At 64.1% G+C, this 27,448-nt stretch overlaps 2 protein-coding genes and 1 non-coding gene across 7 annotated transcripts in view; 1 reads left to right on the forward strand and 2 right to left on the reverse strand.

Annotated features, from left to right (window-relative positions):
- Positions 1–7,056, reverse strand: part of FBXO31 (F-box protein 31) — a 46,463-nt gene extending 39,407 nt beyond the window's left edge. For all 3 annotated transcript variants that reach the window (XM_070061884.1, XM_070061883.1, XM_070061885.1), the window contains exon 1: positions 6,272–7,056. In XM_070061884.1, the coding sequence (XP_069917985.1) occupies positions 6,272–6,875 (604 nt within the window). In that variant the 5' untranslated portion in view covers positions 6,876–7,056. The remainder of the gene's footprint in view (positions 1–6,271) is intronic.
- MAP1LC3B (microtubule associated protein 1 light chain 3 beta) lies at positions 1,691–27,298 on the forward strand. Of its 3 annotated transcripts, XM_070061887.1 has the most exons (5): positions 1,691–1,695; positions 14,671–14,731; positions 19,571–19,626; positions 24,953–25,059; positions 25,827–27,298. In XM_070061887.1, the coding sequence occupies exons 2-5, from the start codon at positions 14,692–14,694 to the stop codon at positions 26,005–26,007; spliced, it is 384 nt and encodes a 127-aa protein (XP_069917988.1). In that variant the 5' UTR covers positions 1,691–1,695; positions 14,671–14,691; the 3' UTR covers positions 26,008–27,298. The 3 variants fall into 3 exon arrangements, with proteins under 3 accessions (XP_069917988.1, XP_051696272.1, XP_069917987.1); XM_051840312.2 differs by lacking the exon at positions 1,691–1,695 and having other exon boundaries at positions 14,519–14,731; XM_070061886.1 differs by lacking the exon at positions 1,691–1,695 and having other exon boundaries at positions 14,604–14,731; positions 19,472–19,626.
- TRNAM-CAU (transfer RNA methionine (anticodon CAU)) lies at positions 7,024–7,096 on the reverse strand. The gene has a single exon. It is a non-coding gene; the product is annotated as a tRNA-Met (tRNA).
- Positions 27,299–27,448: the final 150 nt, after the last annotated feature.

Raw genomic sequence — 27,448 nt, forward strand, 5'->3', positions numbered from 1 at the left:
TGGCTTGACTGGCCCAGCTCCAGCCACTGCAGTCATTTAGGGAGTGAACCAGCAGACAGAAGACCTCTGCGCCTCTCTCTCTCTGCCTCTGCCTCTCTCTCTGTAACTCTGCCTTTCAAATAAATAAATCTTAGTAAAATAAAATAAAATAAAAAGGAGAGGGGAGTGCCGGGCAGGATGAGAGGGGAGATGAGGACACCCTGCAGACGGCTGGCGGGGAGAGCTGCGCGCAGTGTGGATGGGATGTGCTTATCCCACTGAGCGCACGCTGGAACAGGGTCAGCCCCAGCCCTGGCCCCCTCGGGCCCTGAGCAGCGCCTCTCAGCGGCTGCAGGAAATGCCTGCGGCTTCTCCGCCTTGGAGAAGAGCTGGGAAACCCTGTGCAGCCAGGAACGGCTGGTGTGAGCTGCCCTCGGGCAGCGCGGTGCCCGCAGAGAGCCGGGCCGCCGGAGCTTCCCCTGCAGCAGGAACGTGACCCCTGGGGCGCCCCCACCTGTGCTGACTGCAGCACCGCCTCACCCAGGCCTCTGCGCCCTCAGACACCTACTCAGCTGCTGGCAGGCAGGCCCGGGGTGGGGCCCTCGCTAATGCTATCTTCACCACCTGGAGGGCGCCACACCCCTCTACGAGGAGGCCCAGGGCCCGTCCAGGGTCCGTGTGCCAAACCCAGGTCCTCAGACACTGGACGTAACCACTGCTCACACACTCACACTGGGACCGGCCAGGCTTCCAACCAGCCATCGGCCTGCCCCGGCACAACACCAGGGGCCGGCCCCCTGCATACGGTAAAGGAGACCCTCACTCGTCACCCTCTGGGAGCAGGACTGCTTTCGGGCTGGCTTTTTTAAAGTTAAAAAACAAAGTCTCCAAAGGATTTTCCTTCAGTCTCCTGCTGCTTCTCCAGGAGGACCAGGCGCTCAGCGCGGCCGTGCCCAAGAGCCACCTGCAGGAGCCCAGCACGGACGACAGGGGCTTCCCCGCAGCCCCCAGTCTGTGGGCAGCCGGGTGCCGGCAGGCGCTGCGCCGTCCTGCTCCGGGCAGCCTGTCACCCACCCACAGGCTCCACAAGTGTCCTTTCTCCCCTGGCACATCGGAGACCAGAGACAGCAACTGCTCGGACACGTAAGGCCCACATTAAACACGGGGTTTCCAATTCCCCACGTTCATTGTAAGGACCAGGCGTTCCAGGAAGAGCACTTCAAGTCCTGACGCACACATTGTACAGATGCCACCCCAGCGAGGTCAGGGCCGCTGAGGGTACACAGGAGTTCACGCGCTGTCGCGGGCAGGTAGAAAGCTGAGTCACCCTGGCCACGGTCTGCCTCCTGCCGTCCGCCTATCTGCACCCTGCAAGTTATAATTAGCACGGGCCTGGGGCAGACGCACGCAGCATCTCACAAACAAACAGTCAGAACTGGCGGGCACCCCTCCCGGAGCTCCCGACTCAGCAGGGAGGCGGTGACCAGGCGACAAGACGCCTCACGGCTCAGAGGCAAAACACCCCCCCCCCGGCCCGGCACAGAGACGCAGGACTTACAGCCCCACACCAGCAATGCGGGAGGCCGGCGGCCAAGGGAGTGACGCATCAAAACAGTGCCCTCCCTCACCCCACGCGCCCGACGACGCGGCGTCTGCCTGCTCCCCGGCGGCAGAAGCACAGACCTGCCAGTCAGGGGCTTGCTCTCGCCTGCCCCGAGAACACCGCACCCCACGGTGAGCCGAGCCATGCGCGCTCCACGCTGCAGGGGCCAGCAAAGCCGAGGGCCTCTCCCCAGACAGGAAAACAGCGTCCTGTCGGGGTCTAGAGTGCGCCCCACCCCGCCACACATGAACTTGGACAGTGTGCACCCCTGACGCCAACCAGGCCCCAGCATCACCAGAAGCATCAGAACCAAGCATCAGCGCTGTGCCCCACTCCCACAGAAAGAGAGAGAGACCCTCCACCCACCGCTCCACCCCCCAAACGGCTGCCACAGGCAGGGCTCGGCAGGCTGAAGCCGGGAGCCAGGAACCCATGTAGGTCTCCCCCGGGGGCGGGGGGGACTCCAGCACCTGGCCATCACCTGCTGCCTCCTGGGCGCATTAGCAGGGAGCTGGACAGGAAGCGGAGTAGCGGGGCTGGAGCCAGCACGTTCACACGGACACACGGGATGCAGCACTCCAGGCCTAGCCTGCTGGGCACACGCCAGCACCCTACTCCCGTGTCTGTGGCTGGCTTTTCTCTTCTGGAAAATCCAGTGATTAGAGACAGAGAGCAAACATTAAACACTGAGGAGTAAACACACACATCACTCTTTTTTTTTTTTTTAAGATTTATTTATTTGAAAGAGTTACAGAGGAGAGGCAGAGGCAAAGAGAGGGAGAAGGAGAGACCTTCCACTCGCTGGTTCACTCCCCAGATGGCCACAGCACCAGGGCTGGGCCAGACCAAAGCCAGGAGCCTGGAGCTTCAGGTGGGTCTCCCATGTGGCTGCAGGGGCCCAAGCACGTGGGTCATCTGCTGCTGCTTTCCCAGGCCACTAGCAGGGAGCTGGATCAGAAGTGGAGGTACAAACCGGCGCCCACATGGGATGCTGGCGCTACAGGCTGTGGCTTTACCTGCTCCGTCACAGTGCCGGCCCCACCAATCATTCTGACTTGTCCCAACACACTAACAACGGAGCCACCCCCCCCACTGCTACCAGGACACTGGACCGGCCAGCCCAAGCCCAGCCTCCTGCCGGCCAAGGCTGGGGGGACCAGTGCTGGTTTTCACCTAAGTCAGCTTCACTTCGGCCTTACTAGCATCCTCCATAAACAAATGTCAAGTTCAGAAAAGAAGCAAGCGCAGACCTGCCTGTGCACAGCACTGCGACACGTCTCCTACCACAGCCGCTGCAGGTTTGAGCCGCCTGTCAGCGCCATGCTTGGTTGCCAGCCGTCCCTCCCCTGACCTGAGGAAGTGGGGTGAAGGCTGCCGGGGGGCTGGCGCTGTGGCGTAGCAGGTAAAGCCGCCACCTGCAGTGCCGGCATCCCATACAGGTGCTGGTTCAAGTCCCGGCTGCTCCTCTTCCAATCCAGCTCCCTGCTGTGGCTTGGGAAAGCAGTGGGAGATGGCCCACGTCCTTGGGCCCCTGCACCCGCGTGGGAGACCTGGAAGAAGCTCCCGGCTCCTGGCTTTGGAATAGCCCAGCCCCAGTCACTGTGGCCATTTGGGGAGTGAAGCAGTGGATGGAAGGCCCCCTCTCCCCCACCTCTCCATAACTCTGCCTTTCAAAATAAATATTTTTTGGAAGCTACACAAGGAGGAGACGTGACGTGGGGGGAGGGGAAGGGGTCCTCCACCTGCTGGTTCACTCCCCAGATGGCCACAGTGGCCGGAGCTGCATCGATCTGAAGCCAGGAGCCAGGAACTTCTCCTGGTCCCCAAGCACATGGGCCCTCTCCCACTTGCAGAGCAGCTGGCTCTCGAATCAGCGCCCATAGCGGATGCCTGCACTGCAGGTGGCGGCTTTACCCGCTGTGCCACAGCGCTGGCCCCAATAAACAGATCTTAAAAAAAAAAAAAAAAAAAAAAGCTGCCAGGACGAACGCACACAGGCTCACTGGGGACCCAGCTGTGGACCTGTTCGTGCCCTGGGGATGACAAATGATTACCTAAGCACAAATGTTTCATTCAGTAACTTTCATTACAGTTGAAAGTGTTGCAAAATTCACTATAAATTAAAATTGAATACAGACCCTGAGAAAGTATTTACAATATGTTGAAATACCGGCCGACTGTATAAATAAAACACACAAGGGAAAAACAGAAAGAGAGCACAAAGGTTACAGATAAGCAGTGAGAGGAACCTAAAGACCAACAAGCACGTGTCAAATGCGCGTGCTCGCCAGTTAGCAGGTTAAAAAGGACGACACCAGTGCTGCACCCACACTGGGCCAACTGTCAGAGAGGGTCATCCGCCAGAACTTAGCGGACCCAGGACCAACTGGGAAAGTGAGCGTGCTGGGTCGCCGTGGCGGCTACTTGGTGACCACGCACCTGCCCGCCTAGGGTCCGCCCTGTCGCCCACGCACGTCCTGCGGCCAGGTGTGCAAACAGGCAACTCTCCCCCGGGAGCCAGCCAGCCCTCACAGCCGTCGCCCCAGCAACACCACTTCCAGACACAGTGCGACTTTCCTCTCCTGCTACGATTTTGTAAGATACACGTATTCACCTGAAAGCAGGAAGACAGAAAGAGGGGGTAGACGGGGGGGGGGGGGGGATCTTCGGCTGCTGGTTCCACCCCCAAACGGCCCAGGGAGCAGGGGCCATCCGGGTCTCCCACGTGGGTGCAGGGGCCCAAGCGCTTGGGCCGTCTCCCCGGCTTCCCCCGGCGCTTCGACAGGGAGCTGAACTGGAAGTGGGGAAGGCAGGAGTCCCGGCACACACGTGGGACGCCCGCATCGCAGGCAGGCGCCACCGTGCTGGCCCCACAGCGGAGTTTCCAAACAAATACGCATCCAAAGATTATCAAGTTGTTGAATGTCATACTGTATACAATGAAAAAAATAAGATAAGCTAATTTAAAAGACCAAACTAAATGTAATAAAATGGGCAAACACAAGTTGACAGAGGCTAAAAAAAAAAAAAACAAACAGGCAGAATGACGCCTACAGTGTGATCTCATTCCACAAATTAAAGGACCATCATCACAAGTGACAGACAGCATCCGCACCACCACAGGCGACGGACAGGCGTGCGCACCATCACGGGCGACAGACAGGCGTGCGCACCATCACAGGCGACAGACAGGCGTGCGCACCACCACAGGCGACAGGCATACACACCACCACAGGCGACGGACAGACGTTTGCACCATCACAGGCGATGGACAGGCACACGCACCATCACAGGCGATGGACAGGTGTGCGCACCATCACGGGCGACAGACAGGCACACGCACCATCACGGGCGACAGACAGGCGCACACACCATCACAGGCGACAGGCGCACACACCATCACAGGTGATGGGCAGGTGTGTGCACCATCACAGGTGATGGACAGGCGCACGCACCATCACAGGTGATGGACAGGTGTGCGCACCATCACGGGCGACAGGCGCACACACCATCACAGGTGATGGGCAGGTGTGTGCACCATCACAGGTGACAGACAGGCGCACGCACCATCACAGGTGATGGACAGGCGCACACACCATCACAGGTGACGGGCAGGCGCACGCGCACATGGCCTGGAACCGCTCACAGCACCCAGGACAGCGGTGATTCCCGGAGAGGGAAGGGAGGCAGTGACACGGGACCTGGGCACGGGCGGAGATGGCTGCTGGCAGGAAGGAACTAAGCGAATTCGACCGAAGGCCCCACAGGGCTTGGATGCTGGGCTGCACCTGCTCCTCACCGGTGCTGTTCCGCTCCCTGGCTGCCTGGCGACGGTGTCCACCAGGGCCCCGCGTGTCCCCACTCCTCTACTTCCGTTAGCAATTCTAAGAATTCCCCCAGCCGCAGTCGCAGCTCAGCTCCCCTGGCTGAGGACGCGGAGTCCACACAAATTCTGCCGTGCACTGTCCCCAGCGTGGAGTCCCGGACGCCACAAGTCTCCAGACAGGGTCGGGGACGTCACTGCCCAGGCCTGGGGGCCGAGCGGCGCGTGGGTGTCAGCGGGGACAAAGTGCCGGGAGCGAGCAAGGCGGGGCTCCCGAGAGGAGCACGGTGGGACCTCTCCGCCCCCACCCTAGAACGCTTAAAAAAAAAAAAAAAGCCACTTTTCCTGCCACACCAGTGTCACGGACATTCAGAGTTCCTACAAATCTGCAACACAACGCCCCAACAGGAAAACCACAGAAAAAGACCACCAGGGAATTCTCAAGGAGTGCGACCCACGCGGGAGCCACGCCTGCGCGGGTGAGGCCTTGCCAGGGCCCGGGGCCCGCACCCGGCCGCCCGCACTCCCCACGCCCCCCGCCCCCCGAGGCCAGGCCGGCCGGCCCGGCGCGGGGCACACGCCAACAGCGGACGCGAGGCCGGGGAGCCTGCAGAGCCGCGCGGGGACGCGCCAACTTCCGAGCCCCGCAGCCTCGCACGCCGACAGCGCCGGGTGGAGACGCACGCGTGGCTCGCGCGGGAGTGGGGCAGCGCTGCCTCCGGGGCCGCAGGGCGGGCGCGCGCGCGACGGCGGGAGCCGCTGCGGGACGTCCGCCCCGCGCGCCCGGGGCCGGCCGGAGGCCCGAGCACGCAGCCCGGCTCGGCCGGCCCCGACAGAGCCCCGGCCCGGGGCGCCCGCGCACTCACCCTCCCGGCAGCGCCGCCTCCAGATGGTGTCGGTGTGCAGGATGCGGCGGAACTTGGTGCAGACCTGGGCCAGGCTGGGCAGGTCGGTGCCGGGCAGCGAGGCGAAGATCTCCACCAGCAGCTCGGGCGGCAGCTCCAGCAGCGAGCAGCGCGCGGGCGGCGGCGGCGAGGGGCCGGCGCACGGGCCGCCCCCGACCCCGGCCAGCGGCGCCGCGCACGCCTCGATGCGCTCCTCCTCGGGGTCCGTGTCCGGCTCGCTGTCGGCCGCCGCCGTCTCGGCCGGGCCCCGGCGCTGCTGGCGGCGCCGGCAGCCGCGCGACGGGCCCACGCCGCAGAGCCGAGCGCACACCGCCATGCCGCCGACTGACGGTGCCGGCCGGACGCCGCGCGCCTGTGCGCACGCGCGGAGGCCCCAGCGAGCGAGGCACGCAGACACCGCCCCGCTCCGAGCCGACCCCGCCCCCGGAGCCTGGGAACGCCCCCTTCTGGGCGGAGCGGGGCGCCGGCCACGCCCCCGCCGGGCTGAGCTGCGCCGCAGAGCCTGGCCACGCCCCGTCGGGCTGGGGTACGGGGTGGAGCGGGGCGCCGGCCACGCCCCCCCCATAAATCAGACTGGGCAGACCAGGAAAACGGCGACCCTGCGAGACACCCCGCGCGGCTACCCGGGGTGGGTGGGGTCTGCGCTCTCCCGAGGAAAGGACTAGAAACCACCATCAAGACAGCAGCGCATGCTGGGAACAAAACAATGCGGATGCCCCGTGTGAGGATCGAACTCACGACCTTCAGATTATGAGACTGACGCGCTACCTACTGCGCTAACGAGGCTCCTAGGCAACCGGCTGGCGCGCGAGTCTTTGGAGTGGCTCGCAAGCCTCGCCTCGGCCCCCGCCGCGCGGCCAGGGTTTCGGTGTCCATGCGTCCGCCGTACGACCGCGTGCGGCTGCTTGGGCGTAAGACCGTGCACACTCGCAGCGCTCCACGCACGCCAGGGGCACCGCCGACTGCTCCTGCGAGGCGGGCGCTCATCCCGCCCCGGCCTCCCGCCCGCCGCCGGCGCTCCCAGGAGCACGGGGAACCGGAGGCTTCCCTGCTCCGCACACCCTCCGGAGCCTGTGGCTCTGGGAAACCTGAAAGTCACCAAACGAGCACTGTGCGCCCGGCCCGAGGGCCACACCCCGCCTTCCGCCGCAGGTACGCCGGCCTCCCAGCCCGCGGCCGGCCGACGACCCACGCCCCGCTCCTCGTCCCGAGGGCCCCTTCCAGGCAGCGGCCCCCCGCTGTCCCCCGGAGGAGCGTGGCCCAGGGCGTGGTAAGGCCCAGGAGCTGTAGGACTCGCCGTGCACGGGGACCCCGGGCTGTACCCCGACAGTGGCAAACCCCCAGGCTGTACCCCGCAGTGGCAAACCCCCGGGCTGTACCCCGCAGTGGCACGGCCCTGGAGCTGTAGCACCCTCCGTGCACGGGGCCCCTGGGCTGTACCCCGACATTGGCAAACCCCCGGGCTGTACCCGGCAGTGGCACGGCCCTGGAGCTGTAGCACCCTCCGTGCACGGGGCCCCTGGGCTGTACCCCGACATTGGCAAACCCCCGGGCTGTACCCGGCAGTGGCACGGCCCTGGAGCTGTAGCACCCTCCGTGCACGGGGCCCCTGGGCTGTACCCGGTAGTGGCAAACCCCCTGGGCTATAGCCCCAGCAGTGGCACCTGCCACGGCGTTGCCTTCCCCGGTAGCAGCCTCAGGTGCACGTCGCTGTCACGTGCGGTGCTCACACCCACACGACCCGGGAATGTTTACCGACCACAAGTTGGCTAAGTGGGAAACAGGACGAGCCCACACGCTGAGAACACGCGCGGATTTTCAGCGCGAGCCTGCAAGCTCCAGTGTCTCACCCAGCAGACACAAGGGCAAACTCCCCAAAGACCAGGGGCTCCAGAAAACAAGGGCAAACTCCCCAAAGACCAGGGCTCCAGAAAACAAGGGCAAACTCCACAAAGACCAGGGCTCCAGAAAACAAGGGCAAACTCCCCAAAGACCAGGGCTCCAGAAAACAAGGGCAAACTCCCCAAAGACCGGGGGCTCCAGAAAACAGGGCAAACTCCACAAAGACCAGGGCTCCAGAAAACAGGGCAAACTCCCCAAAGACCGGGGGCTCCAGAAAGAGCTCATGGAAAACGGGTTTTCTGAAGAAGCAATGCGTGAGGTCGGAAGTTCTTGCCCCTGCTACATGGATTTTTTTCACTCCATTTTCCCAGAAGCTTTTTGAAGGACCTTGGCACTTACTTAGTCGGCCGTGGGCTGCGTTCTGTGGGCATCCGTGGATTCCTTGCCACACCTGCACTTCAGTTTATCACAGAAAGAAGTCTGCCCCTTCTACACTCTGCTAGGAGCCGGGTATACAAAATCTAACAAAATACGCTGTGCTCCCGGCCAAAGGAGCTTGGAGTTTACGAAAGGCACAACACAATCTGGCTAAACTTCCATGTTTAGAATAGCTGTGCTAGCCTGTGTGCAAACTTGATTATGCAATTAAAGGATCTATATGTCCTATAAACTATATGCATGTCTTAAGATTTTATTTGTTTGATAGAGTTACAGAGAGAGGGAGAGGGATATCTTCCACTTGCTGGTTCACTCCCCCAAACAACCGCAAAGGCCAGAGCTGAGCTGATCTGAAGCCAGGAGCCAGGAGCCTCTTCGAGGTCTCTCAGGCAGGTGCAGGGGCCCAAGGACTTGGGCCATCTCCTGCTGCTTTCCCAGGCCACAGCAGCGAGCTGGGTCAGAGGAGGAGCAGCCGGGACACTAATGGGCATCCATATGCCGGCGCCGCAGGTGGAGACTTAACCTACCACGCCAGCCCCCACTTTACATATATGCATACATATTTGTCTTATAAATTAAAGCAAGGACTGGAGTTAGCCAGGACCTTGAGGGAACAATGTTCTGCACTGGCAGGACAGCTGCTGTCCCGGGACACTGAGCAGGCGAGGCACGGGAGCACTTTCCACCAGGCACGGCGTGGACAGGAGGGGCCTGGCGTGCTGGGCACCCGGGCCTCAGAGGCCGCAGGGCACTGGAGCAGTCCTGGGCCCGGAGTGGGCGGGCGAAGGGCAAGCACAAGCTGGGACAGAGGTGGAACCCCTGGAACACGGGAGGCGTGACGGGCTGTGCTCACCCAACACGTGACGGAAAGAACAGACCGGCTGCGAGAGCCTGTGCCCCTCGTGCGGAACGGGACTGTGCCGTGGGGCCGTGGGAGCTGGATTCACACGCAGACACCTTCCAGTCCCTTAGGGAGCGCTGTGCCCCCACAAAGCGCAGTGCGGAGGGTGTGTGTGCTCTAGGACGAGGAAAACCGGACCCAAGACAGCCTTGGCTTCAGCACCCTGCGTCCCGGGAAGCTCACAGCTAAGGAAACCACCAGAACACAGGGCAGGCTTTTCAGCTGGCGGCCGCAGAAGTCACGGTGTTGGGCGCAGCGGGGTAAGCTGCAGCCGTGACACTGGCATCCCACAGCCGAGCGCACGTCTGACTTAGCCCAAGGGCTTGGGCCCCTGCATCCACAAGGGAACCCAGAGGGAGTCCAGGCTCCCGGCTTCAGCCTGGATCAGCCCTCGCCATGCAGCCATCTGGGGAGTGACCCGCCGGGTGTCACTCTGCCTGTCAAAATAATTAAATCGTAAAGAAAAATCACGTTAACTGTAGCCACACTAGTTCTCAGAATGCAGATGTGAAACAAATGACATCTTCCCACCACTCAGAAGAAACGGAGACCCTTTACCGGGGAGGGAACATCGTAAAGCTGAGAGAGGTCCCCCGGCCGCACCAGGCGCACCCCGTATGGGCAGCATCTGCACAAACAAGCAAAGCCCGGCCGCCCCACCGGCTCCAGAAGTGACCTCGTGCCTTGTGAGTGGCTTTCAGTCTCTCCCCCGCCCTGGCTGGCTGATTCCTGAGGCCGTGCAGACGCAGGGCGGCACTGGGCAGGGGAAGCCGGGAGCCACCACAGCTTCCGAGGCCCCGGGAGGACACTGCCCATCTAGGGAGAGTCCACTCTGAAACCCTCCTGGCCCAGGCCTGAGAATAGCTCCCGGCACTCCCCGCCCTCCTCTGGAGCAAGACTTGTTTGTTTACTTGTTCTAAAGAGCAGAGATGACGTCAGGAGTGATTGGATAAGTGGCCAATAGAAGCCCAGACAACAAAGACAGGGGACTGTCTCCACCAATCGGAAAGAGGAGAGGAGGGACCGTCAGGGCAGGCCAGGGCCCAGGGCCAGCTCCCTGTACAACCTGCCCTCCATATTGAGTGTGGCAAATTTCTCTGATGTTTATGCTGTGCCGTCAGCGTCTCCTGCGCCATCTAAGAGCCTCCCAGGCAGGGCGAGACGGGAAGACGGACACCGTTCACCTCTGAGCAGCTACATCACTGCCCCACGGTGCCAGCCACTTCACGGGGCGAAAAAAAGGAACAGAGTGGGAATTATTTATTTAAAACTGCCAGCCCCCGGCTTCCAGAATGCCTGCTACTTTACAAGCACCTTGGAATTCCTGGAGGAAGCATTGAATACGTTAAAATAAAACTTTTGGCCGGCGCCGCGGCTCACTAGGCTAACCCTCCGCCTTGCGGCGCCGGCACACCGGGTTCTAGTCCCAGTTGGGGCGCCGGATTCTGTCTCGGTTGCCCCTCTTCCAGGCCAGCTCTCTGCTGTGGCCCGGGAGTGCAGTGGAGGATGGCCCAGGTGCTTGGGCCCTGCACCCCATGGGAGACCAGGAGAAGCACCTGGCTCCTGCCATCGGATCAGCGCAGTGCGCCGGCCGCAGCGGCCATTGGAGGGTGAACCAACGGCAAAGGAAGACCTTTCTCTCTCTCACTGTCCACTCTGCCTGTCAAAAAAATAAATAAACTTTTTATTTTATTTTAAACAGGCAGAGTTAGACAGTGAGAGAGAGGTCTTCCCTCCGTTGGTTCACTCCCCAAATGGCTGCTATGGCCGGCGCTGCGCTGATCCGAAGCCTGGAGCCAGGTACTTCTCCTGGTCTCCCATGGGGTGCAGGGCCCAAGGACCTGGGCCATCCTCCACTGCACTCCCTGGCCATAGCAGAGAGCTGGCCTGGAAGAGGGGCAACCGGGACAGAATCCAGCGCCCCGACCGGGACTAGAACCCGGTGTGCCGGCGCCGCAGGCAGAGGATTAGCCTAGCGAGCCGCGCTGGCCTAAAATGAAACTTTTAAAGAATTATTTCAGGAAACACTATTATTTCCATTGTTTCTGCTACACAACGCCTATGTGAGTCGTCTCCACATGATTCATGAGCAACACTCACTCGCCGCCCTGCACGGCACTCACTTCGGTAAACTGATCTGGGTCTCGGGCAACGTCTGCCCGTCCTGTGGACGCGGGTTAACAATCTGCGTTACTCGCGTGGAGACAATGCTCCGAGCCTCCGTGGCAGCCACAGCTTGGGGTCAGGGATGTGTGGTTTTGGGTTCGAGTTGGCAGGAGAAATTAGGGGCACAACTGCGGCAGCGAACACAGAGCGGCAGGGAGGCGCCGGCGTGGGGCACCGCGGCAGAGCCTCTGCACGCCCGAGCGGAGCAAGCGTGGGCGTCTGCGCGCCCCGTCCACCTCCGCGTGCCGGGCACGGAGTCCCGCCCTCTCCTCGCATTCGCACAGTCCCCCACGGAAGGGGTGGACCCGCCGGGAAGGGCACTGAGGATCCCAGGTCCCTGAGGAAGGCGGAGTGCAAGCCGCGCTCCGGAGCTCTCAAAGCGGGTGCTGTGTTTGGCAAAAGCGTGGGGACATGAGGGCTTACTGAAAATGTTTCTCCCAATTTCCAAAGAATTCACAACACCGAAATGGCAAACGTCAAACACTGCAGGCTGCGAGCTGGAACCCAGAGCCCCCAGCGTTTCCTGTGGGACTGCCTGGACCACACACGCTGTTCAAGGACTCTGCCCACCGCATGGATCAGAGATGTGTCAAGGTAAACCTGTGACGGAGGCCGGAGCTGCGGCGCGGCGGGTAAAGCCCTGGCCTGCAGTGCCGCCATCCCATATGGCCACAGGTTCGAGTCCCGGCTGCTCCTCTTCCGATCCAGCTCTCTGCTGCGGCCTGGGAGAGCAGTGGAGGATGGCCACAGTGCTTGGGACCCCGGACCCACGTGGGAGACCTGGAGGAAACTCCTGGCTCCTGGCTTCGGTTCGGCGCAGCTCTGGCCATTGTGGCCAACTGGGGAGTGAGCCAGCGGATGGGAGACCTCTCTCTCTGCCTCTCCTCTCTCTGTGTAACTCTGCCTTTCCAATAAATAAATAAATCTTCGGGGGGAAAAAAAAAAAAACTATGACAGAAAGAGAAGGAAAAAGCAAAGAGGCTCGTGCGAGGGAGGCTGCCGTGTGACAAGCAAGCAGAGCCCAGCGCCAGCTACCCAGGCTCCGCCGGCCGGCAGCGCCCAAGGACGCAGTGCAAGGCTGCCCGGCCTCGTGGCCTTCACCCTCCGCAGCACCGGGCCAGGCGTGGAGGAGCCGCCGGGTTCAGCCTCCCTCCTGGGGGAGCGCAGCGAACAGCAGAGCGGCGGGCCGACACCGGCGGCGCCCCCCCCCCGGATCATTTCAGGCAGCCCCCCACCTCTTCCCCCCTCAACACCTCCCCCCCCTTCCCGATGGCTCTGGGTGGTCTCCCCCCATTCCTCCCCCCCCCCGCCTCTTCCCCACGGCTCCGGGCGGTCCCCCCCCACCTCTTCCCGACGGCTCCGGGCGCCCCCCCACCTCTTCCCGAGGGCTCCGGGTGGTCTCCCCCCCCACCTCTTCCCCCCTCAACACCTCCCCCCCCTTCCCGATGGCTCTGGGTGGTCTCCCCCCATTCCTCTCCCCCCCCCTCTTCCCCACGGCTCCGGGCGCCCCCCCCACCTCTTCCCGAGGGCTCCGGGCGGTCCCCCCCCACCTCTTCCCGACGGCTCCGGGCGGTCCCCCCCCACCTCTTCCCGACGGCTCCGGGGGCCCCCCCACCTCTTCCCCCCTCAACACCTCCCCCCCCTTCCCGATGGCTCTGGGTGGTCTCCCCCCATTCCTCTCCCCCCCCCGCCTCTTCCCCACGGCTCTGGGCGCCCCCCCCACCTCTTCCCGACGGCTCCGGGGGCCCCGACGCCTCTTTCCTGATGGCGCCTGGCGCCCCCCCCCTTCCCGGGATCATTTCAGGCGGCCCACACACACACCTCTTCCCGGCTCCGGGGGGGTCCCCCCCTCAACACCTCTTCCCGACGGCTCTGGGTGGTCTCCCCCCACACCTCTTCCCCCCCACACCCCTCCTCCCGACGGCTCCGGGGGCCCCGACGCCTCTTTCCTGATGGCGCCTGGCGCCCCCCCCCTTCCCGGGATCATTTCAGGCGGCCCCCACACACACCTCTTCCCGATGGCTCCGGGGGCCCCGACGCCTCTTCCCCCCCCACCTCTTCCCGACGGCTCCGGGCGGTCCCCCCCCCCACCTCTTCCCGGGATCAGGTCAGGCGGCCCCCCCACCTCTTCCCCGACGGCTCTGGCCCCCCCCCCACCTCTTCCCGGGATCAGCTCAGGCGGCCCCCCCACCTCTTCCCCGACGGCTCTGGCCCCCCCCCACCTCTTCCAGGGATCAGCTCAGGCGCCCCCCCCCCACGCCTCTTCCCGACGGCTCCGGGGGCCCCGACGCCTCTTCCCGGGGTGAGGCCAGGCTGTGTGCGGCTCCCAGGTCCAGGGAGCGGGAAGCACGGCCGCCTGGTGGGGGTGGGGGTCGGGGCCGGGGGCGAGCCGCCTGCGGCCGCCATTCCCCCTTCCTGCCGCTCAGCTTCGCCCGTGAGCCTACGCCAGTCACCCTGTCACCTAAGAAAGGTCAGATGGAAGCCTGGGGCCAGGGAGCGCTTCCAGAAGGTTCCAAACGCGCGCCGCGGCCTCCTCAGAGGGGACACCCGGCGGGAACGCGTGCGCGGGGCCAGCGGGGCACGCGGCTGACCGGCCGCGCGCGGTGCGGCCCTGACGCGGACGCGGACGCGGCCCCGCGCCACGAGGCCCGGGAGGCAGGGGCGCGCTGTGGCCCCGAAGCAGCGGTCGGGTCCCCGGGGCCCGGGCCGTCCGGTCCCTCCCGGAGGCCGCGGGCGGCACCTCCCGGTCCGCAGAGACCGGGCGGAACCGCACGCCCCGCCGCCGCCCGTCCCGAGGGCTGCGACCGCGCACCGCGCCGCCCTCCACGCACGCGCACGCGCAGGCGCGGCCCGGTTCCGCCACGCCCGCCATGGCGGAGGCCTCGGCCGGCTCGGGCTCCGCCCCCCGCTGACGCGCTGCGGTCACCTGACCCGGCTGCGGGCTCAGACACAAGGGAAGTCGCTGTCGCCGGAGCCGGAGCCGCCGGGACCCTCCGCCTGCCCCGCCGCCGCCCCGCCGCCCCGCCGCCCCGCCATGCCGTCGGAGAAGACCTTCAAGCAGCGCCGCACCTTCGGTGGGTGTCCGGCGGCGCGCGGACGGGGCTGGGCCGCGGGGCCGGGCTGGGTGCGGCGGGGGCCGGGGCCGCGGGGCCGGGGCCGGGCTGGGTAGGGCCGGGGTCGCGGGGCCGAGAGCGGGCTGGGTAGGGCCGGGGTCGCGGGGCCGGGACCAGGCTGGGTACGGCGGGGTCGTGGGGCCGGGACCAGGCTGGGTACGGCGGGGGACGCGGGGCCGGGACCAGGCTGGGTACGGCGGGGGACGCGGGGCCGGGACCAGGCTGGGTACGGCGGGGGACGCGGGGCCGGGCTGGGCTGGGTACGGCGGGGTCGCGGGGCCGGGACCAGGCTGGGTACGGCGGGGGACGCGGGGCCGGGGCCGGGCTGGGTACGGCGGGGGTCGCGGGGCCGGGACCAGGCTGGGTGCGGCGGGGGCCGCGGGGCCGGGGCCGGGCTGGGTACGGCGGGGCCGCGGGTCCGGGGGTGGGAGGAAGGCCGGGGCCGCGGAGGGCTGGGACCTCGCTGGGGACGGCCGTGGAGGGCTGGGGGCCGCGGGGGCCGGGGGTGGGAGGAAGGCCGGGGCCGACGAGGGCCGCACCGTGAGGGCTCGGGGTACCGGCAGACGCGGGCGGGCCGCGGGCAGCCGACTCCCGCGCGCGCTGCGGGGCGGCGGGCCTGAGCCTGCGTGGACCCGGGCGGCTGCGGGCGCCGTCTCCCGAGTCGCAGCCCACCCTAAGCCAGCGGGCCGGCGCTGGGTTGCTTCCGTCGCGGGATCTGCCCCGCACGAGGGCGAGGCGGGCAGCTGTGCGGTGGCCGCCGGCGGGCTGGGGAGCGCTCCGGCCCCGCAGGTTACAGGTGCGTGGGGGGCCCCCGCGTGCCTTCCTTTGGGTGTGGGTTTTGCAGATTTCGTTATTGACAGGTACTTGATGGTGTCGTGTGGAAGAACCAGCCGGGGATGCCAGACATCTTTGCCAGGAGCCTCCTGGGCGGGCTAGCCAGACCTGGGGGGCCTTTTTTGGTTAGAGATTTCCTCATCAGTGACTTAGCGAACTCCGAGCGGCCTGGCTCTGCTGGAAGCCTGCGTTCTGTCTGGCATTTGGGAGTTAACTGGGGTCGTTGTGGGGGGAGGCACGCCTCTGGTCCTCTGGGACACTGCCTTGTCTTCTGGTTGCTTATAGTGTTTTTAGAGCCTTCTGGAAAAATGCCTGCGAAGACTGTGTCACGGTAGGAAAAGTGAGGTCAGCACGTTGGAACGGGAACTGCCCTGGACCCTGAGTGGCCCTGGCCGGCCCTGGCCGTGGGCCAGCTCGTCTGCCCTATCTCCCCCTCCAGTGTCTTACGCAGCATTTCCAGGTTTCCCCTAACTCACTGCTCGCTGCCCCAGGGTCTCTGTAAGAGTCCCCTTGCAGGGGCCGGCGCGTGGCTCACCTGGTTAATCTTGCGCCTGCGGCGCCGACATTCCATGTGGGCGCTGGTTCTGTCCCAGTTGCCCCTCTTCCAGGCCAGCTCTCTGCTGTGGCCCGGGAGTGCAGTGGAGGATGGCCCAAGTGCTTGGGCCCTGCACCCCATGGGAGACCAGATAAGTACCTGGCTCCTGGCTTCGGATCAGCACAGCACCAGCCATAGCGGCCATTTGAGGGGTGAACCAACGGAAGGAAGACCTTTCTCTGTCTATAACTCTACCTGCCAACTAAAAAAAAAAGAGCCCCCTTGCAGAGCCGTGTCAGTGTGCAGCGGCGTGGCTGTCCGTGCCCTCGCCTTGGGTGACTTGGAGAGAGTCGGAGCCCACGTGGAGGAGCAGCCCAGGGGCCTGCGCTCCCTCTCCCCAGGCCCTGAGTTGGGCGTCAGGTCAAGCTGAGTGTGGCTCGGGATTGCCGGATTCGGAGAGTGGGATGGATTTTAGGGCTGACTCCAAACAGCTCCTCCTGTTGCTGGGGGAAGCCGGGGGGCGCAGGGGTGAGACCCCCGTCCGCCTAGCGGCAGAGGCTGCCCCCGAGCCTGAAGCTCCCCGGTGCTGCAGTCTGGTCCACTCCCTGCTCCAGTGCCCGCGTTACACTGAAACGTAACTGAGGATGGTGAACAGGCTGTCCCAGGCCTCCTGTGTGTGTTCTGGGAAGTTTACTCTTTTTTTTTTTTTTTTTTTTTAAAGACTTAATCATTTGAGAGGTAGAGTTACAGAGAAGGGGGGACAGAGAGAGAGGTCCTCCACCCGCTGGTTCACTCCCCAGTTGGCCGCAACAGCTGGAGCTGAGCCAATCCAAGCCAGGAGCTTCTTCCAGATCTCCCATGTGGGTGCAGGGGCCCGAAGACTGCTTTCCCAGGCCACAGCAGAGAACTGGATCGGGAGAGGAACAGCCGGGACAGGAACCAGTGCCCGTATGGGATGCCGGCCCTGCAGGCGGAGGCTCAGCCCACTACACTGCAGTGCCGGCTCCTGCAAGTTCACTCAAACAGCGCCAAGTGCTGTGACACAGGCTGGAGAGTGAGACTTGGGGCGACACCTGGCACCGGGAACTTGGACGGTGCCAGGCGTCGATGGCATGGAGATCACAGTGACCGCTCACAGGTGGCGGCGGCTCAGCACTGGCCCAAGTGGAGTGATCCTGGACAGTGTTTAATCAGCTTCCCTTTAGCTGTCCTAGGCTATCACGAAGCGACTGCGAGTGATACGCCGCTAAGTAACACGCCGTAGACCAGCTTTTTAAATTGTTTTTTTGAGAGCAAAAGCGAGGTTCGTGTGCTCGTTCATTCCCCACATCAGGGCCTTCCCAGGCCCAGAGCCGGGAGCTCAGGACCCCCAGACGCGGCACAGCGGGGTCTCCGCTGCATCTCACCCGCTGGACAGCAAGCCCTTCCTGCCCTCCAGTTCTCTGTCTGAGGCGTCTCAAGGTTCTTGGAGGCCGAGGGCAGGGACCTTTGTCCAGCAGCTTCATTGGCCGTGGGTGAGCCTGGGCCCTGAGCGGCAGGGCAGTCTGGAGGTGGACGAGCAGCGGGGAGGGGGCAGGTGCTCCCCTGAGCTCGCATCCGTGTGTGCCGTGTCTGCTTAGCCCCAGAGTGAGCTGCTTGCTGGGAAAGCACACACACCAGTTACTTGTTTTAGAAAGTGACACATTAGCATGCCATAGTAAGGCTTCCGAAAGTTCATGGAACTAAAAAATGTGTACACGTGTGTGTGCATGGATGTATGTGAAAGGTGGAGTGAGGGATCTTCCATCCACTGGTTCGTTCCCCAGATGGCCACAGCAGCCAGGCTGCCGGCCCGGTCTCCCACGTGGGTGGCAGGACCGCGAGCTCTCGGCCGTCGTCCACTGCTTCCCGGACTCGTGAGCAGGAAGCTGGCTCCGGGAGCAGAGAGGCTGGGACTGGAACGGGCACTCCGGCAAGCAGTGCCGGCATCGCCAGGGGTGCCTGCCCGCCCAGCACAGCACCTTGAATTCTCTCCCGCGGTGCCCTGGGCTGCTCCTGTGCAGGCCGAGCACTGGGCCCTCTGGCTGAGCAGGTGCCAGCCGTCCTCGGGACCCGTGCTGTGCCACTCTCTCTCCGCCTCAAGGGACACACTTGTCTGCTCTGCACGGCAGTTTCTCTGCCTTTTTCTTTTTGAAATTTTTATTATTTATTTGAGAAAGATTTACAGAGATGGAGAAACAGAAAGGTCATCTGTCCACTGGTTCACTTCCCAAATGGCTGCAGGGGCCCAAGGACTAGGGTCATCCTCTACTGCTTTCCCAGGCCACAGCAGGGAGCTGGATCGGAAGTGGAGCAGCCGGCACTCGGAACCGGCACCCATGTGGGATGCCGGCCCTGCAGGCAGAGGCTCAGCCCACTACGCCGCAGCGTCGGCCCGGCTTCTCCACCTTTGATAACTGTTTTGTCTTTTTCTTTTGGGTGTATTTTGAGGATGAATAGGTAGGGCTAAAGATATCTTTAACGCTATTGTTCTTTACTTCGAAACCTTACATTAGAGCCTTTTGATTTTTCCCTTCTCCACTTACCAAAATAAACCTATTTCCTTGAGTGAAAAGTCTCTTTCCCCTCTGCCCAAATGTCCAGGTACGCTAGAGTTAGTTAGAGTAAATAAACAGGGTTGCAGTTTCCTCTAGACATTAAAAAAGGCAGACAGGTCAGAAGCTACGTCTAGATGCTACAGCGTTTTTCCCCGTAAGATTTATTTATTTGAAAGGCAGAAGGACAGGAAGAGTGGGAGAGAGGAGAAGGAGATCGGCCCCTGCTGCCTCACTCCCCAGACGGGCGCAACAGCCAGGGCTGGGCCAGGCCAAAGCCAGGAGCCACAGGCTCCCTCCTGGCCTGTGGGTGGGGGCAGGTGCCCGAGTACTGGGCCGGATCTCGCCGCCTTCCGAGGTGCTTTAGCAGGAAGCTGAATCGGAAGTGGCTCCTGGCTGCGGACTGGCGCAGTGCCAGCATTTGCAGCCATTTCAGGAGCGGATCAGTGGGTGGGGGACCTCTCTCTCTCCCTCTCTCCCTCTCCCCCTCACCCCTCTCTCCCTCTCTCCCTCTCCCCCTCCTCCCCCTCACCCCTCTCTCCCTCTCTCCCTCTCCCCATCCTCCCCCTCCCCCTCTCCCCCCCCGCTCTCCCCCTCCCTCTCTCTCTCCCCCCTTCTCCCTTCCTCTCCCTCCCCCCCCTCCCTCCCTCTCTCTCCCTCTCCCTCCCTATTTCTAACTTTGCCATTCAAATAAATAATCTTCTAAAACATTTTTCTGGGAAAAGATGTTCTTTCTCTAACTCTACCTTTCCAATAAAGAAATCTTTAAAAAGAAATCCTAGAGAAGGATGCCGCGGTCACCGTGCAGTCTGGGAGCGCGCGCCTCCTGCCCTCACGCTCACGTGTCCTTCCCTGCAGAGCAGCGAGTGGAGGACGTCCGGCTCATCCGGGAGCAGCACCCCACCAAGATCCCGGTAGGTGGCTCCCGCACTCGTCTGCTGGCTGAACAAGCCGCATGCACCACTTAAAGGGACGGGGCACGGGGCTGTTGGTGTTTTACTGCGGAGAGAAGCAGCCACACAGGCCAAGTCGGTAACGAGCAGGGCTGCCCTTCCCGGCTGCGGTGCCGCGGAGCGGTCCTGGCGTGAGTGAGGACGGGAGTGCCGGGCCCAGGCGTCGGCCTCTGCTGTGCCGCGTGCGTGGTGCCTGATCTGAAACGGGCTTGCTGAGGCATGAGGGGTAGGAGTGGTTACAGACCATCCCGCCCTGGTTCCTAGACAGCCTCAGCTCCAGACCTGGGTCGAGGTTTGCCAAGTGATGGTGCGCCGGCTGCTAACACTCGGAAAGGAGTTGGGCCCTCTGAAAGGGGAGGGGCACCCCCCTCGTGTGCTGCAGCCGGGATTCGCAGAATTCTGAGCAGGTGGCAGCCGCCTCGTACAGACTGAGCCCGCCTCTCACCAGCCCCGCAGGCCGCCCGGAACACCTGCAGCCCCGCAGGCCGCCCGGAACACCTGCCCCCGCTCTGCAGCGTCCGTGTTTGGCTTGACCCGCAGTTCTTGCCCAGGGTGGAAGTGAGGGCTCCCGGGTGCACACGGGAGAGAGGTGGGCACCCCCGCGGAAGACACGCCGGCTTGTCTGCCACACTGAATCCTCACTCTGGGGGGGCCTGGCCACCAGGTGAGCCGCCGCGGGCCTCTCCGAGGCAGGGCCGTTGTGGAGCGGTGCCCGGCTCTGAGTGCCTCCTGGACCTCTGCTGGCCACCGGCAGCCCGCCGGGACCTGTCCCCCAGACTCCCGCCGCGGCGCCAGCCACCTTTCCGCAGTGCTCTCGGGTTCTCAGCACCTGGGGTCCCCGGCGCTTCCTCCATGAGCAGCCGCCAGGGCCCTCACGCAGAGGCTTCCGGGCGCGCTTCCCTCCTCTCCTGCCGCCCGAGTGGAACGTCCCGCAGGACACGTTCCAGGTGGAGCCGCGCATCCTGTCCCACGTAAAGGAAAGCAGATGGAAACTCAGAAGGGAGGCGTCAGCCAGGCGCTGGGGGTGGGGGGGGAGGACTGGACAAGAAGCAGTCGCCGGGCCCGCTGGGAAGCGTGCCCCCGGGGACCAGAGCGGCGGACGTGAGCAGAAAGTTGCCGCCCAGGGTCATGTGTGCCCTTCACCGAAGGGTTCTGAGGTCTTGGGTTTTTCTGTCTGGGTCTCTGACCTCCTCGGCGCCCTCCTGGGCCAAGGACCCAGGAGTTGTGACCTCTGATGTTCGCCAGGCCTCGTGGATGGCAGCTCTGAGCACGCCCAGTGTGTCCCCAGGGACGCCGAGCGCAGCCTGTCCTGCCCTCGGTCTCCCTGCAGCAGCAGCCGCCTCGACAGCACAGGGGCCCTGCAGACGGCGCACACGCGGGCCGCGCCCTCTGCTCAGATCCCACGGGGCCGAGCACGGAGACAGGTTTCTCCGTAGTATGGCAAGGAGTTAGTGGATTTAATTCGTGATGTGGGAATATTTTTGTTCCGTGTGGAATCAAGGGACTCGCTGATAACACCCGTTAGAGGAACACTGGGGATGTCTGTCTAAAGCCAAGGCCCTGGAAGTCGTCCTCCGGACGTCTGCTTGCTCTCGCGTGTCCACCCAGCGCTTTCTGTCGGGAAGAGAAACGGTCCCTGGTGCCGGAGCCGAGCTCACCGAGCCTCACGATTTCATGGACGCACACACTCGCCGCGTCTCGGGAGACGGTGGTGCTGGAGCCGACAGTCGGCACCGCCTCTGCACGGCTGAGTTAGCGACCGGGTGCCGGTGACCCCCTGTGGCGGCAGAGCTGTCCCACAGTCCAGGGCGGCACAGAGCGGAGGAGCACGAGGCCGGCCGGGTGCCGCGGGCCATGCCACGGCGGACTCCACGGAGCCTTCCCCACACTCATCACCCTCTCCCAGTGTTTTTTTTCGATGAGATTTTGCAGGCACTTGTTCGAGTTTGCCTTACGGGCAAAGCGTTTTCCACTCACGTTACACCCACTAGGGTTTCCTCCGACAGCCTTTGGGCAGTACACTTTTCCTTTTTTAAAGATTCGGTGATTTGAAAGGCCGAGTGACGGTGTGAGTCAGTCTCCATCTGCTGGTTCACTCCCCACGGGGCCTCGACAGCCGGGGCTGGGCCAGGCTGGAGCCGGGGCTTCCTCTGGGTCTTCCATGTGGGTGCAGGGGCCCAAGCACTTGGACCATTCCCCACTGGTTGCCCAGGATTAGCAGGGAGCTGGATCGGAAGAGCAGCAGCCGGGACTGGAGCCGGCGCCACGTGGGATGCGGGCGCTGGCTTCAGCCCATTCGCCGCAGTGCCGCCCACTGAGTGTCTCACTTCTCCTGGCTCCAGCTGAGCTGAAGAGCAGCTCTGGTAAAGGGGCTCTGCTCTGAGCGCACGGACAGACGGGGCGGAGGACTGCGTCCTGAGCCGGTCCCCGGGCTCACGGACAGACGGGGCGGGAGGACTGCGTCCTGAGCTGGTCCCCGGGCTCACGGACAGACGGGGCGGGAGGACTGCGTCCTGAGCGGGTCCCCGGGCTCACGGACAGACGGGGCGGGAGGACTGCGTTCTGAGCTGGTCCCCGGGCTCACGGACAGACGGGGCGGGAGGACTGCGTCCTGAGCGGGTCCCCGGGCTCACGGACAGACGGGGCGGGAGGACTGCGTCCTGAGCGGGTCCCCAGGCTCACGGACAGACGGGGAGGACTGCGTCCTGAGCTGGTCCCCGGGCTCACGGACAGACGGGGAGGACTGCGTCCTGAGCGGGTCCCCGGGCTCACGGACAGGCGGGGCGGGAGGACTGCGTCCTGAGCTGGTCCCCGGGCTCACGGACAGACGGGGAGGACTGCGTCCTGAGCTGGTCCCCGGGCTCACGGACAGACGGGGAGGACTGCGTCCTGAGCTGGTCCCCGGGCTCACGGACAGACGGGGAGGACTGCGTCCTGAGCGGGTCCCCGGGCTCACGGACAGACGGGGCGGGAGGACTGCGTCCTGAGCTGGTCCCCGGGCTCACGGACAGACGGGGCGGGAGGACTGCGTTCTGAGCTGGTCCCCGGGCTCACGGACAGACGGGGCGGGAGGACTGCGTCCTGAGCTGGTCCCCGGGCTCACGGACAGACGGGGCGGGAGGACTGCGTCCTGAGCTGGTCCCCGGGCTCACGGACAGACGGGGCGGGAGGACTGCGTCCTGAGCGGGTCCCCGGGCTCACGGACAGACGGGGCGGGAGGACTGCGTCCTGAGCGGGTCCCCGGGCTCACGGACAGACGGGGCGGGAGGACTGCGTCCTGAGCGGGTCCCCAGGCTCACGGACAGACGGGGAGGACTGCGTTCTGAGCTGGTCCCCGGGCTCACGGACAGACGGGGCGGGAGGACTGCGTCCTGAGCTGGTCCCCGGGCTCACGGACAGACGGGGAGGACTGCGTCCTGAGCTGGTCCCCGGGCTCACGGACAGACGTGGAGGACTGCGTTCTGAGCTGGTCCCCGGGCTCACGGACAGACGGGGAGGACTGCGTCCTGAGCGGGTCCCCGGGCTCACGGACAGACGGGGCGGGAGGACTGCGTCCTGAGCTGGTCCCCGGGCTCATGGACAGACGGGGAGGACTGCGTCCTGAGCTGGTCCCCAGGCTCACGGACAGACGGGGCCGGAGGACTGCGTTCTGAGCTGGTCCCCGGGCTCACGGACAGACGGGGCAGGAGGACTGCGTTCTGAGCTGGTCCCCGGGCTCACGGACAGACGGGGCAGGAGGACTGCGTCCTGAGCTGGTCCCCAGGCTCACGGACAGACGTGGCCGGAGGACTGCGTCCTGAGCTGGTCCCCGGGCTCATGGACAGACGGGGAGGACTGCGTCCTGAGCTGGTCCCCGAGCTCACGGACAGACGGTGGTGGAGGACTGTGTGTTCTGAGCTGGTCCCCGAGCTCACGGACAGACGGGGCGGGAGGACTGTGTGTTCTGAGCTGGTCCCCGGGCTCACGGACAGGCGGGGCGGGAGGACTGCGTTCTGAGCTGGTCCCCGGGCTCACGGACAGACGGGGAGGACTGCGTTCTGAGCTGGTCCCCGAGCTCACGGACAGACGGGGAGGACTGCGTTCTGAGCTGGTCCCCGGGCTCACGGACAGACGGGGAGGACTGCGTCCTGAGCGGGTCCCCGGGCTCACGGACAGACGGGGCGGGAGGACTGCGTCCTGAGCGGGTCCCCAGGCTCACGGACAGACGGGGCGGGAGGACTGCGTCCTGAGCTGGTCCCCGGGCTCATGGACAGACGGGGAGGACTGCGTCCTGAGCTGGTCCCCGGGCTCACGGACAGACGTGGAGGACTGCGTTCTGAGCTGGTCCCCGGGCTCACGGACAGACGGGGCGGGAGGACTGCGTCCTGAGCTGGTCCCCGAGCTCACGGACAGACGGGGAGGACTGCGTCCTGAGCTGGTCCCCAGGCTCACGGACAGACGGGGCCGGAGGACTGCGTTCTGAGCTGGTCCCCGGGCTCACGGACAGACGGGGCCGGAGGACTGCGTTCTGAGCTGGTCCCCGGGCTCACGGACAGACGGGGAGGACTGCGTTCTGAGCTGGTCCCCGGGCTCACGGACAGACGGTGGTGGAGGACTGTGTGTTCTGAGCTGGTCCCCGGGCTCACGGACAGACGGTGGTGGAGGACTGTGTGTTCTGAGCTGGTCCCCGAGCTCACGGACAGACGGGGCGGGAGGACTGTGTATTCTGAGCTGGTCCCCGGGCTCACGGACAGGCGGGGCGGGAGGACTGCGTTCTGAGCTGGTCCCCGGGCTCACGGACAGACGGGGAGGACTGCGTTCTGAGCTGGTCCCCGGGCTCACGGACAGACGGTGGTGGAGGACTGTGTGTTCTGAGCTGGTCCCCGGGCTCAATGACAGGCGGGGCGGGAGGACTGTGTGTTCTGAGCTGGTCCCCGGGCTCACGGACAGGCGGGGCGGGAGGACTGTGTGTTCTGAGCGGGTCCCTGAGCTCACGGACAGGCGGGGCGGGAGGACTGCGCGTTCTGAGCGGGTCCCCGTCTGCTTCTCTAAGCCGTGGTCTTCTCATGGGGGAGCATGTTTTTCTGGGTTTCAGATTCCAGCAGCACAGAGACACACGGCCAAGTAGCTCCCCCCAGGGCACATCTCTGGTGCAGCGCTGTGCTCGCGCGCGGTTCTGTGAGAGCCGACAGCTGGTGGGCGCGGATGCACGGCAGAGCCGTGAGGATGCAGCTTCCCGCGAGCCGGGACGGTCGGGGCCGCCGCCTCTCCGCTGCGGAGCGCTTTACTCCTCTGGCTTCTTCCGTAGGTGATAATAGAACGATACAAGGGTGAGAAGCAGCTTCCTGTCCTGGATAAAACCAAGTTCCTTGTACCCGACCACGTGAACATGAGCGAGCTCATCAAAATCATCAGGTACACACCTGTGTCCGCCCCCTCTCGGGCGCGCCCGTCTCTCGCGGCTGACCAAGGCTTGCTGTCCGCCTCCTCGGGCGCGCCCGTCTCTCGCGGCTGACCAAGGCTTGCTGTCCGCCTCCTCGGGCGCGCCCGTCTCTCGCGGCTGACCAAGGCTTGCTGTGTTCCTTCCCGCCGCGGGGTCCCAGGCCCCTGCCGACTGTTTGGTCTCGGCAGCTGGGGTAGGCGTTTCCTTTAGAGCAGCGCGGCCAGTGAGCGGGTGCGGGCGCGGGCGCGGCTGCGGCAGCTCAGGTCTCAGGACGGTTTGCACCGTTTGGAGCTGTTTTCCTCACATGAGACCCTAACAAACAGCCGTACAGACCAGCTTAAACCAGCCTCAGGAATGATTCTAACCTTTTTTTTTTTTTTTTTTTTAATTTATTTGGAAGGCAGAGTTACAGAGGGAGGGAGGGAAGGAGTCAGTCTCCCATCTTCTGCTTCACTCCCCAGATGGCCGCAGTGGCCGGGGCTGGGCCAATCCAAAGCCAGGAGCCTGGAGCTTCCTCTGGGTCTCCCATGTGGGTGCAGGGGCCCAAGCACTTGGGCCGTCTTCTCCTGCCTTCCCAGGCCACAGCAGAGAGCTGGACCGGAAGTGGGGCAGCCGGGACTCGAGCCGACCCCGTTTTAACTAGTGTCGATCATGAACATGATCCTGGAGAAGCCCCGATGCCGTGAGGCTGCCAGCCCCCCCTCCTGCTCTGCCCCCTCACTGTGATGTCACTCCGCAGGAGGCGCCTGCAGCTCAACGCCAACCAGGCCTTCTTCCTGCTGGTGAACGGGCACAGCATGGTGAGCGTCTCCACGCCCATCTCCGAGGTGTACGAGAGCGAGAAGGACGGCGACGGCTTCCTGTACATGGTGTACGCCTCCCAGGAGACGTTCGGGGCGAGGCCGCCGCACGGCGTCTAGTCCTCCCGAGGGAGGGGATGCCACAGGCGCGACCGACGTCCACCCAATCAGTCCATTCAGCTAGTGTTCCGCCTGGGCAGGTGTAGGAAGTCGTCTTTGTCTTTCAAGCAGAAAAACAGCTCCCAGGGAGTGCATTCAGCATTGGAAAACTATGGTTTAACCTAGGCTGTTTTGTTTTCAAATTTCAGGAGTTTAAAAATAAAATACTTTGCATTCTGAGTCGCCAGTAAAATAGGCCGCCACGTCTTTCAGTGCTCTTCCGTCCCGCGTCCCAGCGCAGTCGGGCGGGCAGTCCTCGCCCAGGCCGCGACCCTGCTGTCCTCGCTGTTGGAAGGGGCTCTGCCCGGCAGAGCTGTCTCCCCGGGGACCCCACGGGCGTGGCTGTAAGCACAACCCCAGAGCCACACTGGCCGTGACAGCGGGCGCCAAGCGGGGTCAAGACGTGCGCGACGGCGGCTCTGGTCCCCGACAGGCGCGCACCGCAGCCCCGGCTTCCGCGGGGGCGCGGCTCTTGCTGCCGTCTGGAGCTGCAGACGCTGCTCGGCGGGCCCCGGAAGGGCTTTGTTTTAGTCTGGTTTCTCAGAAGGCCCCGAGAAAAAGTGACGTTGCTTCTGCTCTGAATTTTTCAAAGAATCCAAACTCAGGCTTGCTTTGGTCATTTTTTTGGGACAGTGCTAGAGACCACAGATTCGTGAAACGAAAAACATTCAAATTCAGATGTGCCCCCTCCCTACTTTTTGGCTTAAAGCTGTACGTGATCTATGGTTTGTGTTTTGCTGTTGTTAAATGTGTAACGAGAAGAGTAGTTCAGTGGCGCCAGACCACCATCAGGATTCTCTGTGCGTGTCCGCGTCAAGGAAAGACCAGCGGAAGGGAACGTGCGGCTGCAGTGTTTCTGTCAAGTTCAGCATCTTCCAAGCCAGTGCTTCCTGCCACCTGCGTGGGGTCCACCGTCTGCCTTTGCCTCGTGTGCCGGCGCATGTCGTTGGAGCGGCAGCGTCACCGCGTCTGGCCCGGGACGGATCCTCGGAGGGGCTCCCGTCACCTCCTCTCCCGCTGCATGCCTGTCCACATGGCCGGCTTCCCACATGTACGTTTTCACATGACGTAAACTCTTAGCCGTGTGTCCTTCGGAGTGTGTGTGCCATTGTACCATTCTTGTACCACTGTGAGCACAGACTCCTGCAAGAAGCTGCTTCTGAAAGAAACAGCCTTGCTGCGGGGTGGCCTGCACCCACAGTGGCGGGCATTCTCACCCCGCGAGGTGAATAAAGGCACCGCTCAGAACGGACTCGATGTGCAGACCCGTCTTTGACATCCTGACTGCGCGTGTCTGGGTACTTGACCACAGCAGGTGGCTCTGGCTTCCCAACAAGGAACTTCCAGGCTGGTTTGCTGTGCGGGGGTGGGGGTGGGGGGACACCTGGGGAGGGACACCCCT

The sequence above is a fragment of the Oryctolagus cuniculus genome, chromosome 18 (genome assembly GCF_964237555.1).
Source record: "Oryctolagus cuniculus chromosome 18, mOryCun1.1, whole genome shotgun sequence".
Lineage (NCBI taxonomy): Eukaryota > Metazoa > Chordata > Mammalia > Lagomorpha > Leporidae > Oryctolagus > Oryctolagus cuniculus.